This window comes from Aegilops tauschii, chromosome 3, assembly GCF_002575655.3.
Source record: "Aegilops tauschii subsp. strangulata cultivar AL8/78 chromosome 3, Aet v6.0, whole genome shotgun sequence".
NCBI lineage: Eukaryota > Viridiplantae > Streptophyta > Magnoliopsida > Poales > Poaceae > Aegilops > Aegilops tauschii.
The window spans coordinates 575,616,866-575,634,428 of NC_053037.3; the positions used below are offsets into that span (position 1 = coordinate 575,616,866).

Genomic DNA, 17,563 nt, shown 5'->3' on the forward strand with positions numbered 1-17,563 from the left:
GCTGCGAGGTCCTCCTTAGCTTTCACTAGATCCAATTTTAACTGTGCCACCTCCGCATCATGCTGAGCTTAATCTCCGGGTCTACAAGATGATGCTTAACCCGGCCAAGTGTGTCTTTGGTGTTCCTGCAGGCAAACTCTTGGGTTTTTTGGTTTCTGACAGAGGCATTGAAGCTAACCCAGAGAAGATCAAGGCCATCACCTCCCTGGCTAAGCCGGCGTGTATAAATGACGTTCAGCGCTTGGCGGGTCGCATCGCTGCATTAAGCCGGTTTGTAAGCCGTCTGGGTGAGAAGGCCATGCCATTATATCAGTTGATGAAAAAGACTGATAACTTTGTCTGGAATGATGCAGCTAATACTGCCTTCGAGGATTTGAAGAAGCAGCTGGCAGAGCCTCCAGTCCCTGCTGCTCCGGTTGATAAGGAGCCCTTATTATTATATGTAGCGGCGAACACACGAGCCGTCAGTGTGGCTATTGTGGTGGAGCGCAAGGAGGAGGGTAAGGAGCATCCGGTTCAGCGGCCGGTTTATTATGTCAGCGAGGTGCTCATTGAGTCCAAGCAGCGGTACCCGCATTGGCAGAAGCTTGTGTATGGTGTGTTCATGGCGAGCCGGAAACTTAAGCATTATTTTCAGGGTCATCCCATCACTATCGTCAGTTCTGCCCCTCTTGGTGATATCATTCAAAACAGAGAGGCCACAGGGAGAATTGCTAAGTGGGCTATAGAACTTGGACCTCATGGTCTCAAATACGTGCCACGCACTGCTGTTAAATCTCAGGCCTTGCTGGATTTCATCAATGATTGGACAGAGTCACAGGTGCCCGAGCAGAAGCCGGATACCACATATTGGACTATTTACTTTGATGGGTCCAGGCAGTTAGAGGGCTCGGGGGCTGGAGTCGTGTTGGCTTCCCCTAAAGGTGACAAGTTCCATTATGTGCTACAGTTGCTGTTTCCTTGCACTAACAACGCTGCTGAGTACGAGGCCTTGCTCCATGGTCTTCGGATGGCTAAAGAGATGAGCTTAAGCCGGGTAAGGTGCTTCGGCGACTCAGACTTGGTGGCTCAACAAGTATCAGGAAAGTGGGATTCCAAGGACCCTCTCATGGCGGCTTATCGCCGCAAGGTTGATGCCATTGCTGGGCACTTTCAGGGTTACCAAGTGGAACACATCGATCGCAGGAAGAACGAGGCGGCGGATGCTTTAAGCCGGCTAGGCTCTCAGCGAAAGCCGGTGCCGCCTAACACTTTCCTGGACGTCCTGTATAGCCCTTCTGTTAAGTTGCCTACAGAGGAAGGCTTGGCTGTCCCTGACCCGGAGGCACGACTGGTGGCGGCTCTCCATATCATACCAGACTGGACAATGCCGTATCTGGCTTACATGACCCGGGGCGAGTTGCCTGAGGATGAAACTTTTGCCAGGCAAATAACCCGGCGGGCTAAGTCAATGATTGTTATCAATGGGGAATTGCATCACCGCAGTGTGACGGGAGCGTTTCAGCGTTGTGTTTCCCCTGAGGAAGGTCAAGAAATCTTGCGTGAGATCCATGAAGGGGATTGTGGCCATCACGCCGGCTCAAAGTCTCTTGTGGCCAAGGCTTTTCGTCATGGTTTCTATTGGTTGACGGCTCATGCTGATGCAGAGGACTTGGTCAGTAAGTGTGATGGTTGCCAAAGGTTCTCGCGACGGGCTCACATACCGGCTCAAGAGCTGAGGATGATCCGAATTACTTGGCCCTTTGCGGTCTGGGGGCTTGATATGGTTGGGCCTTTCAAAAGGTCCAAGGATAAGAAGACCCACCTTTTGGTGGCAGTTGACAAGTTTACCAAGTGGGTTGAAGCGGAGCCCGTTAGCAAGTGTGATGCAGCCACGGCGGTTCAGTTTATGAAAAAGGTGATCTTTCGCTTTGGTTTTCCGCACAGTATTATCACTGACAATGGCACCAATCTCTCCAAAGGCGCCATGGAAGAATTTTGTCAACGAGAGCATATCCGACTTGATGTTTCCTCAGTAGCTCATCCTCAATCCAATGGTCAAGCTGAGAGAGCTAATCAGGAGATTCTGAAGGGCATCAAGCCCCGGCTTTTGGTCCCTTTGCAACGGACGTCGGGTTGTTGGGTGGAGGAGTTGCCCTCCGTGTTATGGAGCATCAACACTACTCCTAACAGGTCTACAGGTTTTACACCTTTCTTCATGGTTTACGGGGCAGAAGCAGTCCTCCCCAGTGACATCCGTCATGACTCACCACGAGTGGCGGCTTATGTTGAGGCGGATAATGAGCAGGCGCGCCAAGATGCTCTTGACTTGCTGGACGAACAGCGTGATGTGGCAGCAGCCCGTTCAGCGATTTACCAACAAGACCTGCGCCGTTATCATAGCCACCGGGTTAAATCCCGGGTCTTTCAGGAAGGGGATCTCGTGCTCCGGCTTATCCAAGATCAAACTGATACGCACAAACTATCCCCGCCTTGGGAAGGGCCCTTTGTGGTCAGCAAGAACTTGTACAACGGGTCATATTACCTCATTGACGTCCGGGAGCACAAAGATTCACGTAAGTCGGAGGAAGAGACCCGTCAGCCGTGGAACATAGCTCAGCTTCGGCCTTACTACACTTGAGCCACCGGCTCTCATAATGTACATATTTCTCTCAGCCATGTATATATTATGATAAAGCAATAAAGCAGGACCTCTGTCCTTTTTCTCCTCCAAATGTGCATGTGTTTTCTTTGCAAGATCAACATGGTAACTTGAAGGAGGATCCGGCTTATGATCGTATTCGAATCTAGCCGCAGGTAATAAGGTCACTTGGGGGCTTCCTGTTCAAACATGGGTCGTATTCGAACCAAAGAGAACATAGATGTCGATACCCATTTGATTGGCAAAGTGCCGAGCTCATTGGGAGGTTTTCTCTGATCATATTTGAATCATAGTTTAACCCCTTTGAGAACCGACGTGGATCGTATTCGAATCAGCGTCGTTAAACAATTCTTAAAATCACTTGGGGGCTTCCTATTCAAACATGGGTCGTATTCGAACCAAAGAGAACATAGTTGTCGGTACCCTCTTGATTGGCATCGCCACACCCACTGGGGGCTATATGCTCGTATCCGAATCTTAGCTTAACCCCTTTGGGCCGGGTCTCTGGTCGAATTCGAACCGGAAGCCCCCAAGTTCTTCTGCTTTATCACAAGTTTTCTCTGATTATGTCAAAGTGTGTACATCCAGGTCTCGCTTGGCTGGTTTAAATCTTGATTTCTAGTGTTGGTTCAGCACAATAGGTGTCATTAAAACAGATACACCGGAGTTAAGGTACCAACCTTATTACCCGGGTTATCTAAACCGGAAATGCGCTGACAGGCCGCTAAGTGTGTTATCACGGCTATATTAAAGACATGATTAAGGGTCAATCTTTTTGATTCATATCCGGGTTATATATCTAAAACCGACGATTTTCAGCGCGGTAAGCCGCCCAGAGACTTGTGATTTGTCCTTGTATGCAGGATAGTTCAAGGCAATTATTTGAGACTAAGGAGAATGAATGACCCGGAGAAATATCAAGAGACAACTTCAATAGATTTCAGCATTCAATATGTGCACGATGGCACGGCAAAGATAAACTGTTGCACCTACTCTATTACAAGACTCATCGAGTCCAAAAGGGTGGAGCATTGTTTGGTAAACCGGCTGCAGAAGTTAAGACGCTTGCTGGGTGGAAGTCTCCGGCTCATCTCTTTCTTCTCCTCCGGCTGTCCCCAAGGTCTGGAAGGTCGACGACTTCCAGTCGATGCCGCTCAGCGCTTCGAATTGGGCTTCCTCATCAATTAACCCGGCCGGGTCAATCTCCGGGGCAAAGGTGTGCTGACGAGCCGGCGGAATTAAACTCAGAGCTTCATAGCGAGGGTTGGAATCCTCTGATTTTCCGCATTATAACCCGGCTGGTACTTGGTCAGATCCGTGTCGTTTCCAATAAGAGTTGCCACCGGGCACACGATCTTCACGCAGGCGGCGAAGTCTTTTTGGTCGAAAGTCGTGCCATCCTCCTTCAGACTTGGATAGCCGAGGGCGATGTCTGCCGGGTCTAGCTCCGGCAGGAAAGCCTTGGCCCGGCTCAGCGCGGCGATCGCTCCGGACTTCGCAGAGGCCCGTCGCAGCTCTTGGATACGTTGCGGGAGGACGGCGAGCCGACGAAGAACCTCCGCCAAGTGAGTCGGAACCTCGTTGGATAAGGCTACCACAGCTAAGGCACGTTGTGACCCGGTGTAGAGTTGCTCCACCAGGGTGTATACGGCCTTTAGCTTGGTTACCACACTCTGGTTGAGGTTGGCACTCCTGGAATCTGTTTCATAGAGCAGGACAAGCCGCCAACCAGGGTGAGTTAGGAGGCATTAAAATTTTAAACTGAATGAAAGCCGGCGGATGACTTACCGAAGATTGCAGCAACCATTTGAGACACTTGGCGCTTTAAGCCGGAGAGTTCGGCCGTCTTCTCTGATAGGGCCCTCTCCGCCTGTTCAGCCCGGTTCACCAATGCGGCCTTTTCTTCGGCCCACGCTTTTCGTTCAGCGTCAAACTCTGTCTTCAGCTTCTCTTGTGAGGCGATGTTGGACACGAACTTGGCATTTGCCTTCCGGGTCTCCATCTCTTGCATCTTCAGCCGGTTCTTAAGATCGGCAAGGTCAGCCTCAAGCTTCTTGCCAACAGCCTGTATAAATGTCCGGGTTATGGCATGAACAGTTACTATACAAATTTCAAGTCCCAAGTGTTTTCCAAGCAAAGACACTTGGCACTTGGGGGCTAATGCATGTTCAACATTTCTATTTACAACTTTCCGGTTCATGCGAATAAGCCGGAAGATAAGTCCCAAGTGTTTTCCAAGCAAAGATACTTGGCACTTGGGGGCTAATGTGTATCGAAGGTTCTTATATACAAATTACCGGTTTAATTGGCTAAGCCGGAACTTCAGTCCACAACATATTCAATCATAAGTCGTTGACTTGAGGGCTAGCATGGTAAAAGTAACTAGGCAGTAAGTAAGAGGACAGAAGGATAATACCTCAGATTTCTGCTGGATCTGGGTCACCATGGCAACCTCTGCGTCCCGGCTCTTGTGCACTTGGTTGATGTAGCCAGAGACAAGCTCTCCGATGCTCAGGTTGGCATAGTCAGTTAGATCCAGACTGACCCGGTGGGGCTGCAGTACTTCCCCCTTGGCAGAGCACTTGGCCAGTGCCGTAGGCCTCCCCGGCTCAACAAATTCCGTCCGGGTCATTTGTTGGCTGAGCCGAGCCGGAGGCCTCCGGGTCAGCAGAAGGTTCTACAGGTGCCTTGTCGATTGGAGCGGTGGCTTCGGGGGCGGAGGCAGCTGGCGGTTCTTGAACCGTCACCTCCGGTTCAGGCAAATCCGGCTCTCCGGCCGACTTGGTTTTCTTCGCCCTCTTGGTGAGCTTTGCCTGGGCACTGAAAGAACAATAAAGGTTAGTACAAAAAGTATGAGCAAAGATCAGAACAACATGAGATGGTTATCATTACCCGGGCACGGTCTTGAAAGTTGGCAGATTCGACTGCATAGAATCGCCGGAAGAAGGGGAAGTCTCCTGATAATTTGAATCAGAGGAATTAAGCGGTTGGCGTATAACACCCGCAAAAGGATGAAAAGGGTACAATTTTGTGGTCACCTCGGTACGGCGTTTCCTTGATGCATCAGGTAACCCGGAGGAGAGGTCAGTGTCCTTGTTGGTCCGGGTATGCCGCCGGCTTTCATGAACCTGTCACTTCAAAATAAATTGAGGATCTTGGTAAGCTAAAGGATGGGAAAAGCTTACTTTCCGGGTTACTCTTCGGGTTTTCAGCCGTGGCAAGGGCTCCGAGTCGGAGGAAAGTATTGTTACCTCTTCAACCACCGGGTTACTGGCTCCGGTGTCCTCCTGTTGATAAACAGTATTGATAAGGCGGACAGAGCTAAAACAACAAATATAACAAGAGCTTACAAGTCTAGGAATTACCTCAGACTCAGAGCTGTCACTTAGCTGTAACAGCTCCGAAGCAGTGGGCCTACTTCCCTTCTTACGGGGGCGGCTTTCTTGGCGGCTTTCTTCGCCTTTCTGGCCTTCTTGGCCGCATCATGGTCATACTTAACCCGCCAGAACTTGTCGTCAGCCTGAAAAATACAATGATGATTTCTTGAAGATCCAGATGAAGGTTATCTATGGTCAAAGACAAAATGTTTAAAGCAGTGGCTTACCGCTGGGGCTGGGTTGGTCTTGCAGAAGGGGGCTAGCCCGGTCCTCCCGCAGTCTGCCAGGCTCTCGTTCAAGAGAGCCTTGGTCATCTCCTCTGCAACATCTTCTGGAAGATCATTGCGGCTGTGTCTCTGGGGGTCATCCTTTCGTCCTGTGTACTCGCACATTAAACCGGGGCGACGGCTTAATGGGATCACCCGCCAGGAAATCCAGACCCGGACCAGATCGATTCCGTTGAGACCATTGCCCAGGAGAGCCTTGATCTTGTTGATGGTGGGGAGCAGAGGTTGGCGCTCCGCTTGAGTCAGCTTGTCTGACAGTGGGTGAGTCGGCTCCAGACGCGAGGGGCGAAAACCGGGCAACGGACTCTCATCAGCCGGCGACGTGTCTTGGCAGTAAAACCACGTCAGATTCCAGTCCTTGGGGTGGCTGGGCGGCTCTGCGTAAGGGAAAAGGCAGTCCCTACGCCGCTGGATGGAGATACCACCTAACTCCAGACTTGGCCCATTGGCGCACTCATTCTGACGGTTCAAGTAAAAAAGCTCTCTGAAGAGCAGCAAACTAGGTTCTTCTCCAAGTTAAACCTCGCAGAATACTTGGAAGTTGCAGATGTTGGACACTGAGTTGGGTCCTATGTCCTGAGGCCGCAAGTCGAAGAAGTTTAGAACGTCTCTAAAAAACTTTGGTTGTGGTCTCTCTTCTGACGGGTCGGGGGCACGGTAGGACATGACGTCCTTCTTGGGCAGATATCCAGACTTAACAAAATCTGCTAGTGTCTCACTGGTGACATTGGACCTCATCCAGTTGCAAGTGATGGAGGCTTTGGGAGCTTTGGGAGGCATGGTGAAAGTCGGCAGTCTATGACAAAAAGGAAAACGTCCGGATTAATTATAAGCCGGAGGAGATCTACAGTTCAAAGCCAAGGTGGCGGCTTATGAAGGGGACTAATGGTATATACCTAAGTACAACGGGTTATTTAAGCCACAGGGGTATTCAGAATAATTTGATTGTCTACGGCCTTACCACAGCTAAGCCGGAGGATTCTACGGAGCATGGTTTTCTTTAACCCGGAAGGTTCTATGGCGTGTGGTTTCTTTAAGCCGGAAATGTAAACCGCCGTGATTCAATGGTTGCAGTTTTTTACTAAGTGTGGTAAAACAGGTTTCACACTTTGCAGTAACTATTTCGGATCAAAATGGTCGGGCAAAAGAAAAGTTTCTGGACCTAGAAACAGAAGCGAGGGAGTTCTTGGGCTCGAACAAGGCTCTTATGTAGTAAAAAGAGGGCTGCTTGCATGTAAAATGGGTGCTAAACAGTCACCGCAATAGTTCTATGTAGGCCTAAGATCAAAAGGAGGCAGTAAAAATCAAATCTACTGAGGCCCGCGATGAACTATGAGGAACACGAATGAACTACTCGAACCCTACTGCAGATCTGTTCTACAGGGCAGAAGAAACTTACAGGGGCTGGTGAGTCGCGGAGGTCGTCGCGTTTCTCTGGTCAAATCAGGGTGATGCAGCGGCCTGAGTTGGTGACGACGAGAAGACCCGCGGCGGCGGCAGCAGCAGAGCTTGAGCAGGGGAGCAGTGGCGCAAGGAAGAAGACGAAGAAGAGAGAAGTGGCTGAAAGCCCGTCGGGCCGGCCTATTTATAAGGGAGAGCTCATAAGTGGGCGCGAGAATCAAGGAGACCACGGCGTGGTTATCTCCTCACGAGACGCCTCGATTTTCGGGATGACAGTAAATGTAAAGATCCGTTGCGGATCTGGCGGAGTAAAAAAGGGCTTAATGGAAGATGACGTCACAGCGGATTATCCGGAGTCCAGAGGATGACGTCACGCCGGGTTATGGTCTTCACACAATTGTAAGCCGGCGATTTTCTGTCGAAGGGATTGAAGATTGACATGAGCCGGCTCAAATCAATCTGGGGCCTAATGTTGAGGATATAGACCTTAGAGTCACCCGCCAGGAGGGGCCGGGTTACTCATATGGTCGTTGCCAGAAGCCCGGAGCCAAGCTTGAAGACGATGGGCCAGAGATGGGCTTAAGACCCGGATATGGCTTAAGGCCCATAGTTACAATCATTATTATGGTAGAACTTGTAGTGTAAGGCAAGAATAGTTAAGAGTCCGAGCCGGACACTCTTATGAGCCGGCCGGGACTCTGAGAGCTGCTGGGCGTCAGCCTCCCTATATAAAGGGACGGCCCGGCAGCGGTTTAGGGACAAGAACAATCTCAACGAAAGCCAGGCATAGCAGTTAAGCTCCCTGGTCATCGAAACCCTAATCAATACCACCGCAAACTGGACGTAGGCTTTTACCTTCACCGTAAGGGGCCGAACCAGTATAAACCCTCGTAAATTCCTTGTCCCGCTTAACCCCTTCAAGCTTCCTAGTAGCGATGGCTCCACGACTAAGTCCTAGCTCAAGGACATCTGCCGTGACAATTCCACGACAGGACCCGTAAACCAATAAGTCCCTCGAAACAAACACCCTCTTAATTATGTGCTGTCCATTTTCACTATTTATTTAGTTGTAGTGACTTAATTACCCTGACAAGTCAAAGCCCGCTACATCACTCCTTCTCGCCCAAGAAACGAAACCAATCTTGTGAAGAATCTTCTAATGTCAGCCAAGAGCCTTGGGAGCTACTCTACCATTTTACAAAGTGTATTTCTTCTCGAAATTTCCGCATGTTGATGTAATCGCAAATCTTCCTTCGGTCTTTTTTAATCTACATATAAGTTTTACCCGAAAACAAAATATCTCTGGTTTGAAACTTATAGATAAGGCCCGCTACATCAATCCCTGTCACCCAAGAAACCCAATCTTGTAATTAAAGAATCTTCTAATGTCAGTCCAGAGCCTTGCGAGCTACTCTACCATTTTAGTACAACGAAATTTCCTGGAAGCTTGGTGCGCTGACTATAACATTCTGCACCACAGATACTGTATGGTGAGCACAGGATATATATAAATAGTCGTACTTTAGTCTCTTACCGGCGAAATACTCAGCTGCTCCGCAACAATGGCCAGGGGTCACGTGGCGCTGTTCCCGCTGCCGTTCCAGGGCCACCTCAGCCCGGCGCTGCAGCTCGCCGACGCGCTCTACGGCCGAGGCCTCGCCATCACCGTCCTCCACGCCACCTTCAACGCCCCCGACCCGGCCGCCCACCCGGAGTTCGGCTTCGTCGCCGTGGCCGACGGCGGCATGCCGGACGCCAAGGACGGCATCGGCAAGATCCTCGCCATGAACGATGCCATGGAGGCGTCAGGGTGCGTCCGCGACGCGCTCGCGGCCTTGGCGCCCCGCCCGGCGTGCCTCGTCATCGACACCAGCCTCCCCGCCGCGCAGAAGGCGGCGGCCGAGCTGGACATGCCGACGGTCGTGCTGCACACCGGCAGCGCCGCCGCCATCCGCTTGTTCAGGTCCTACGCCATGCTCCACGACAAGGCATACCTGCCGGCGCAAGGTTAGTTACAGTCACTACTCACTACTAATTTTTTGTGTGTTGTTAATCGTAATCACAATTAGTTGCTGAGATCTCTGGATGGAATACTCTGCTCAGAGCACGAGCTGGACAAGCCGGTGAAGGAGCTGGCGCCGATCCGGGTGTCGGACCTGTTCGACCCCAGCAAATACCCCAACCCGGAAATGGCGAACAGGCTCCTGGACACGGCCACCGAGGTCACAGACAACTCCTCCGGGGTCGTGATCAACACGTTCGAAGCGCTCGAGACCCCCGAGCTGGAGGCGATCCGCTCCGAGCTCGCCGCCAGCGGCGTCAGGGTGTTCGCCATCGGCCCGCTCCACAAGCTCTCCACCATCGGCGGCGCCGGCAGCAGCCTGCTGAAGGAGGACCGGAGCTGCATCGAGTGGCTGGACGCGCAGGCCGCAGGGTCCGTGCTGTACGTGAGCTTCGGGAGCGTGGCCCCGGTGAGCCGGGAAGACTTCGAGGAGGTCGCGTGGGGCCTCGCCAACAGCGGCAGGCCCTTCCTGTGGGTCGTCCGGCGCGGCCTCGTCATCGGCTCCGGCGCCGAGGACATAGAGCTGCCGGAGGGGTTCCAGCGGGCGGCGGAGGGCAGGGGCAAGGTGGTGCGGTGGGCGCCACAGCAGGAGGTGCTCGGCCACCGTGCGGTGGGCGGGTTCTGGACGCACAGCGGCTGGAACTCGACGCTGGAGGGCATCTGCGAGGGGGTGCCGATGCTGTGCAGGCCGCTCTTCGGCGACCAGCTGGCCAACGGGAGGTACGTGGAGGAGGTGTGGCGGACGGGAGCCTTGCTGGTGGGCAAGCTGGAACGGGGCAAGGTTGAGGAGGCGATCGCGAGGTTCATGGACGGGGAAGATGGCGCGGCCATGAGGGAGAGAGCGAAGGAGCTTCAGATCAAAGCAATGGAGGCTCTGAGCAGCGCCGGGTCAACTCAGCTGGCGGTAGACAAGTTGATAGATCACATACTGTCCCTATGAGTCAAAGTATACATGGTGCAGTCTGTCAGAACGTGTGTGGCTACGGCATGCAAACAATAATATTTGTACGTGATGGTCTACAAAGACTGCTACTCCCTCACTAAAGTACAAAGTTGAATCATTTATTCTGAGGATGAAGGAAATATGTCACCGTAGTGATCTAAACGATCTTATATTCTTTTCACATGGAGTACTTCTTTACTGACTTGGCAAGCATAGCATTTTCTATAAAAAAAGCTTTTCTTTCTCAAATATGTATGAGAGGGTGTATCATTCATTATAGAAGAAACGGGAGAGAGACTCTCAATGGGTCATGCAGGACATAATTTACAAATGGCTCATCGAAGCCATCTCCACCCCATGAGCTACATGACCGACTACTCCTGAATTACCCGTGGTGAGGCCTCCACTACTAACCCCTCAAGAGCCTTGCTGATCAGCCCCGTCGTCCCCCATACCCTTCCCTCGTTCTCAATCCTCCGGATGACATGGGCTAGAGATGGAGACGCGTCGTTGAAGATGATGTCATTCCGGTGTTTTCAGATTTTTCACATGCCTAGAAGGCATAAAGCCCGTGCGTACTTCTTGTTCTCGTCCCTCAGCTCAGTTCCCATCTGACACACCAATCGGGCAAGGTCTCGTTGATCCTCGATTCAAACTTCGGTCTTCCACTTGTGATAGCGATGTGGTGCCATATCTCCTTCGCCAAGACACAGATGATCATTATGTCTCTTCACTCTGGTCACAGAACAGGAAGGAGACTTGATGGGGTCGCCCACGTCAAGCAAGCCTAGCGGATGTCTAGCAGCGATTCTTGATGGCCAGACAACAAAAGAAGTGACACTCCAACGGAGCTTTAGACTTCCATGTAAATGATGTTGTAGGTTTTTCTTTAGAAAAGGAGGAGGACCCCCGGCCTCTGCATCTGGACGATGCAGGCAGCCATTTTATTAATTATTCACACAAGACATTACAAAGTCATACAACAGTAAGATTAAAGTCACCGTCTAGGCAACATCTGTCGCTGCTCTTATCCGTAGGGATGCTGATAGTCTGGGCCTAATACCAAACAGACCTCACAGCCAAACCTAACATCTAAGACCTGAGATCTCAACCAGGACGCCTGTCGGGTATGGGGCACCAACCAATCTGGTGCACTCCTCAACCAGGACGCCTGCCGGGTATGAGGCCGCCGCAGCCACCTGCCACTAATCCATCTTCAGTGATGTACTGCTGCATCTACCTTGCCTGGTCTAGCTGCCGTCGACGCCACCACGACGCCAAACAACGCCACCATCCTGCGCTCGTCCATCCTCAGACGCCCACCGGCGAGACCCCGCTGCTCCATACCGCCGAGACCCGCCATCGTCGACGCGAGAGAAGGCATGCTACACCACCTCATGCCTCTTCCATCCGGCGCCGCTCCATAAACGATGCCCCCAATAGGGAACATGACACCGCAGCGCTGCCATCGTCCGATCCGGTGATCTTTGGATTTCTCCCGGAGCGGCACGAGCAGGTTGACGATAGTTGCTTGACGATGCCTTCATAAAGGTAATGACGTAGACGCCACCATCGTCCTCCGTGACCGGAGTCGTACTACTAGGAAAAAGCCTAGTAGTAGCGCGGGTGCCGGCGCTACTACTACGACACTACAGCTAACTTGTAGTAGTAGCGCGGGTGCATCCGCGCTACTACTACGCCTGTTAGTAGTAGCGTGGGTGCTACCCGCGCTACTAGTATTAATTTCAAAAACAAAAAAAAATTCTCGATCCCGTGCGTGCTGTCAATGGTAGCAATGGTTTGATCTAGCGCCGGCAGGGGGTGCAGGAGGTGCGGAAGAGTGGCGGTAGACCAGATCCAGCGGCGGCTGCTGCAGAGGGCCCGGATCCATGGCCGAGCAAGGCGGCAGCGTGGGGCTCCTCTTCGCAGCCAATGTGGTAACTATGGAGGCAATGGCAATGCGGGTGGATTAATCCTCGCAAATAATTTGGGATTTCACCGTGTAGAAGCGGAGTCGGATTCTATTATCGTTATAGACTTCTGCGCTAGTCAATCATGTTGGTGGGATGCTGCCTCAGCAATCTTCGCGGAGTGTGTGGATATTAGTGTTTCTATTGGAAAGGTTAAGTTTAAACATTGTTATTGGTCCGCTAATCAAGCGGCTCTAGCTCAGTATTGTTTTTGTAATAAGACTTCGAGTAGGTGGTCGGAGGAACCACGGGTTGCCTCGCCACTAAACTAGTTGCTGATGTACTGATTATTTGATCTTAATAAAACTAGCCATGATGGCCGGGTTTCCCTATTCGACGCACTCTGCATCAAAACGTTGGGGCGCCGCACACGCGAGATCGAAGCGATCGACAAGGGATGGGACGACCCGTTTAGAAGCGAGGTGTGTGTTCCACGTATCCTGATTTTGGGAGAAGGTTTCAGCCGGGTTTTGGGAACATTCTAGAAGGTTCCTGAATCGGTTTTTCTGTTTCTATTTTATTTTAATTTTTTTTTCTTTTCTCTCTTTTTCATTTTTTCATTTTTCAATTCTCTTTCCTATCTATTTTCTTTTTTGGTTTCTCCTTTCCTTTTCTTTTTCTTTTTTCTGCTTTTCTATTTCTGTTTCTTCTTTCTATTATTATTTTATGTTTGTTTTTTGCTTGTTTGCTATTTCCCAGGTTTATTATCATCTTTCTTAAATTGTTTGAAAATTTCAAAAAAAATCGTGTTCTTAAAAAACATTAAATTTTTCAAAAATATTCATGTTTTAAAAAATTGTTCATAATTTTCAAATCTTCTTATTTTAAAAGGTCTTTGGAAGTTTTCTGAGGTTTTTCAATTCTTTTTTGTGTTTCTATTAATTTCCCTTTTTCGTTTATTACATTAACATTTTTTGTTTTTAATGTTTATTTTACTTTTGAAGCTTTTACGATATTTTTCCAATTTTTATTTCGAATTTTGAAACAATATCTTGTTTTCAAAATTTGATCACATCTTCCCAAAAATGTCCGTCGTTTCAAAATTTTGTTCACATATTAAAAAAATGTGCTTATTTTCCAAAAAAATTCGTTCATCTTTTGAATAAACAGTTCGGAGTACGAAAATATATTTGTGTTTTTCAAAAAAAGTTTTGAGGTTTAAATTTTGTTCATGTTTAAAAAAATTGTTCAATTTTAAAAAGAAATATGGAATTTCTAAATATGTTCGTGTTTTCAAAATTTGTTCAAATTCGTGATTCTCAAAAAATGTTTTACGTTTGAATTTTTTTCCGCATTCCTAAGTTTCTTCACAATTTTTTGAAAAAAATCGGTTCGCAAAATTTGTTCACAAATTAAAAAATGCTCCTTATTTTATAAACTATTTGGGATTTTAAAAAATGTTCCGTTTTTCAAGATTATTTCGCAAAGTCGAAAATTAATGTTCCTGACTTCTTTTTGAAAATCACAATTATACAAAAAAGAATTCGTCTTTATGAAAATTGGTCGAAATTTTAAAAAATATTCGTGTTTTTCAAAACTTGTCCACAACTTTAAAATTGTTCCTCTTTTTAAATTTGGTTACAAATCCGAAAATTTGTTCTCATTTTTTTAAAACCCGTGTGGGTTTTCAAAATGTTTGGAAGTTTTCTAAAAAAATATTTCGAATTTTCAAGAAATGATTAAAGAGGGAAAAATAATCCAATCTACCGAAGTGGTTAGTTGTAAACAGTTCGCGCTGTCCTTTAACCATGAGTACGAACCAGCCGCTCTGGCTTGCGGCCTCTCTTTACCAGAGCGCGATTGCGAGCTCGAATCCCAGCTTATATGATGTGTTTTCTCTAATTTTTTACCCTAATAAATACTTATTAGTGCAGCTGCACTATTTGGGAGGATCGAGCGCACGCTCCTACACCGTTCGATTCTCGCGATGGAGCGAACTGCCAGGGAGACACGATGCATGTGCCGACAGGAGTTCTGGTGGGGCCATGTGAATAGTAATTCCAGGGAAAAAATCACCCCGCACCTCCGCTCCCCTTCCTCCCCATTCTTTTCGCAGGCGACGGGAGCGAGGCGGGGCAATTGCGGCCCTGATTCACCGTCAAAGGAAGGCCAATCATGGGCGCAGCTCGCCGGCGACCACGGAGGTAACCACCGCACCACCGGCTACTTTTTTCGCATTCGATTTCGACGTTATTTCATGGCACAGAGCGGGGCAATTGGGATCTACGTTTTCGACGCGGGGTGTTCCGGTGGTGTCGCCGGTGATGCGCACGAGCATGGGAGGTGGACGATTGACCCGTACGGCATCCACTCCGGACGAGCGGCCCCTGTGAGAGATGTGTGCTGAAATTGAGGGTGTGGGTGGTTGCGAAGAGGCCGTGGGTCAATTGTGGTACAGCCAGAGCTGGGCTCCTTCGCTGTGAGCGCCGTGGCCGGGAGGAGCTTCCTCGCCACTATTCCTTGGCGAGTAACGTAGAGAATAGTTCCAAACAATAATGGGCCAGCTGCTTGTTTCCATTGCTTCGTCTTCCAGCTGGGATTGGAGGAACAACAGTCTCCATCATCAGCCTAGTTATTAGTCTCTTCTACGTTTGTGACAAATCCTTTTGATGTTCTGACTTTGTTGTGTTGTTCCAAACTATAATGTATGAAACCCACTTGTTTTCCTGAAAATCAAGAGTGGTAAAAATTCATAAAAAATATGCAGGATTGGAAGTTCAGAACAGTCCATTTGTTGCAGTTGCAGGTTACTGGTAATTTCTTTCACCCGCAAAAAAAAAAAGGTTACTGGTAGAAATCAGCATCTCAAGTTTGAAATTGTGTAAGCGTAATGAGGCACAAAAGCTATTAACCAGCATTGGACAAATTAATGAGGGAGAGAGAGATTTGTACTACATGCCATCTGCTTGGTGCCAGGCGGAAGGATGAATTAGTCCTCACCATAGAAATCGACACTATTCCTCGCTGCTATTTTTTCAGACAGTTTTTGTTTTTGACATATCTCACGCAACAGGAGGTAGCCGCAGTGGCTTAGCCAGCCCCGAGACAATGGGTGTACCTATTTCCCTAAAATTCAGAATACTAGAGTTTTAAATTTATTTGATGCATATAGGATACTATACATGCGTCGTCAACGTTTTTGCAAAATTAATGGGTGTACATTTGTACATACACCCAAAAAGACATTTAGTTCCACCAATGGGTACCCGTGGTTTTTTTAGATATCCTTTTTGATGAAATGCTTTTCTTTTGATTTCATTCAGATATCATGCATGTTTTTTTGACACTTTGTTATTCAAAAACCAGGCTGCTCCATCGACCAGCACTGTTGGATGTAAGTGTTGTCGAAGGGAACGAAACTCGAACCGTGGCACACACGTATAAGAGCGCACAAAAGATGAAGTTGATGAAGTTAAATAAGGAAGACAAGCAAAATGGAATTTTATGGAAGGTTGCTCCAGTTTTTAACATGGTTGCCTAGAATTACAGGGAAAGATGCTTTAAGTTTTACAGAATTGATAGGGGCTTCTTCCAGTTATCTTCAGTCTACCATCTTTATTTTGTATCATTCCCAGACTGATTCTTACTGTTAGGGAACTGTTCGCAACTAGTTGCTCCTGTTTTTATCACGAGTTGCCTACAATTACAATTAGAGTTGCTTCGGTTTTTTAGTGATGCAGGAAATGGTGATTTATGGACCTAACTTATTACCATTGCAAATTGATTGGGTAGTTTTATTCCTAACAGGCTTCTGAAATCCATTGGTTGTAGCTAGAGTGCAGATGGAGCAAACGAGCCGAGGTCCCGGTGAGCAGTGGAAGACTCCTTTTTAGCTGGTTAGCAGGTAGACACCATTAGTCATTTTCTTGAAAGTAAAGATGTAGCTGGTGATGTAGAGATGTAGCTATTGCAATTCGGAAAGTAGCTATTTCTAAATTCCTCCCTTTGTCCTAGCTGCATCTAGCACATGGCCACATAGGTCTTCCATTTTTTTTGCGTGTAGTTGTTGAATACGTAAAATATTGTGTGATTTCGGAGAAACTATCACACAACAAAAACACACACAAAAAGATACATAGTTTCCCTATATAGTTTCCATCCCTTTTTTATGCACAACACATGAAAGATAACATAGTTGCCCACAATTAACCATACAGTTGCCTAAAACCATAAATCCAATTGCTCAATCTCATGAAGTTTGTGTCATGGTGACGCGTTAAGAATTTCTTCTCTTCTGGTGGGATCCTTTGGCATGATCGTATACACTTGGCGAATGATCATAGAGCGTAGCGGGGTGGAGCATAGAGGGTGGCGGGGTGGAGCTGGTCATGGGGACATAACTAAAACCATGAAGTTTTTTTATGAGATTAAGTTTATCAGTGAACCCCTAATAAGCTAACATGTGTATGGTCTTTATCCCTTTTTCAGGTGTCATAGTTGCCCACAATCAACTATACAGTTGTCTAGAACCATGTATCCAGCTGTCCAATCCTCATGAACAGAAACATTACCAAGACCATAATTAGGCCTATGTGTAAAGGTTTTAGATACCTTTTAACTAAGATTTTTTCATAAAGATCGATCAAGAATTTCATCTCCTTGGGGTTGGATCCCTTGGTATGATCATAAATACCTAGGCGTTTGATCATAGAGAGGGAGCGGTGTGGAGCTGGTCATGGGGACATAACTAAAACCACGAAGTGTTTCTAGCGGATTAAGTTTATTTGTGACCCCCCTCCAAAAATGAACATGTGTATGTTCTTTATCCCTTTTTTAGGTGTCATGGTGGCTTACAATCAACCATAATGTTGCCTAAAACCATGTATCCAGTTGCCCACAATCAACCGTACAGTTGTCTAAAACCATGTATCTAGTTGCCCAC

The 17,563-nt window shown here is 48.3% G+C and overlaps 2 protein-coding genes across 2 annotated transcripts; both read left to right on the forward strand.

The window, feature by feature from the left end:
* Positions 1 to 9,151: 9,151 nt before the first annotated feature.
* Positions 9,152 to 10,842, forward strand: LOC109770652 (UDP-glycosyltransferase 76B1). The gene is made up of 2 exons (XM_020329378.4): positions 9,152 to 9,713; positions 9,810 to 10,842. The coding sequence occupies exons 1-2, from the start codon at positions 9,269 to 9,271 to the stop codon at positions 10,706 to 10,708; spliced, it is 1,344 nt and encodes a 447-aa protein (XP_020184967.1). The 5' UTR covers positions 9,152 to 9,268; the 3' UTR covers positions 10,709 to 10,842.
* Positions 10,843 to 14,506: 3,664 nt separating this feature from the next.
* LOC120976231 (uncharacterized) lies at positions 14,507 to 17,257 on the forward strand. The gene is made up of 4 exons (XM_045233856.1): positions 14,507 to 14,825; positions 15,988 to 16,015; positions 16,453 to 16,525; positions 17,110 to 17,257. The coding sequence occupies exons 1-4, from the start codon at positions 14,797 to 14,799 to the stop codon at positions 17,205 to 17,207; spliced, it is 228 nt and encodes a 75-aa protein (XP_045089791.1). The 5' UTR covers positions 14,507 to 14,796; the 3' UTR covers positions 17,208 to 17,257.
* The last annotated feature ends 306 nt before the right edge of the window (positions 17,258 to 17,563 follow it).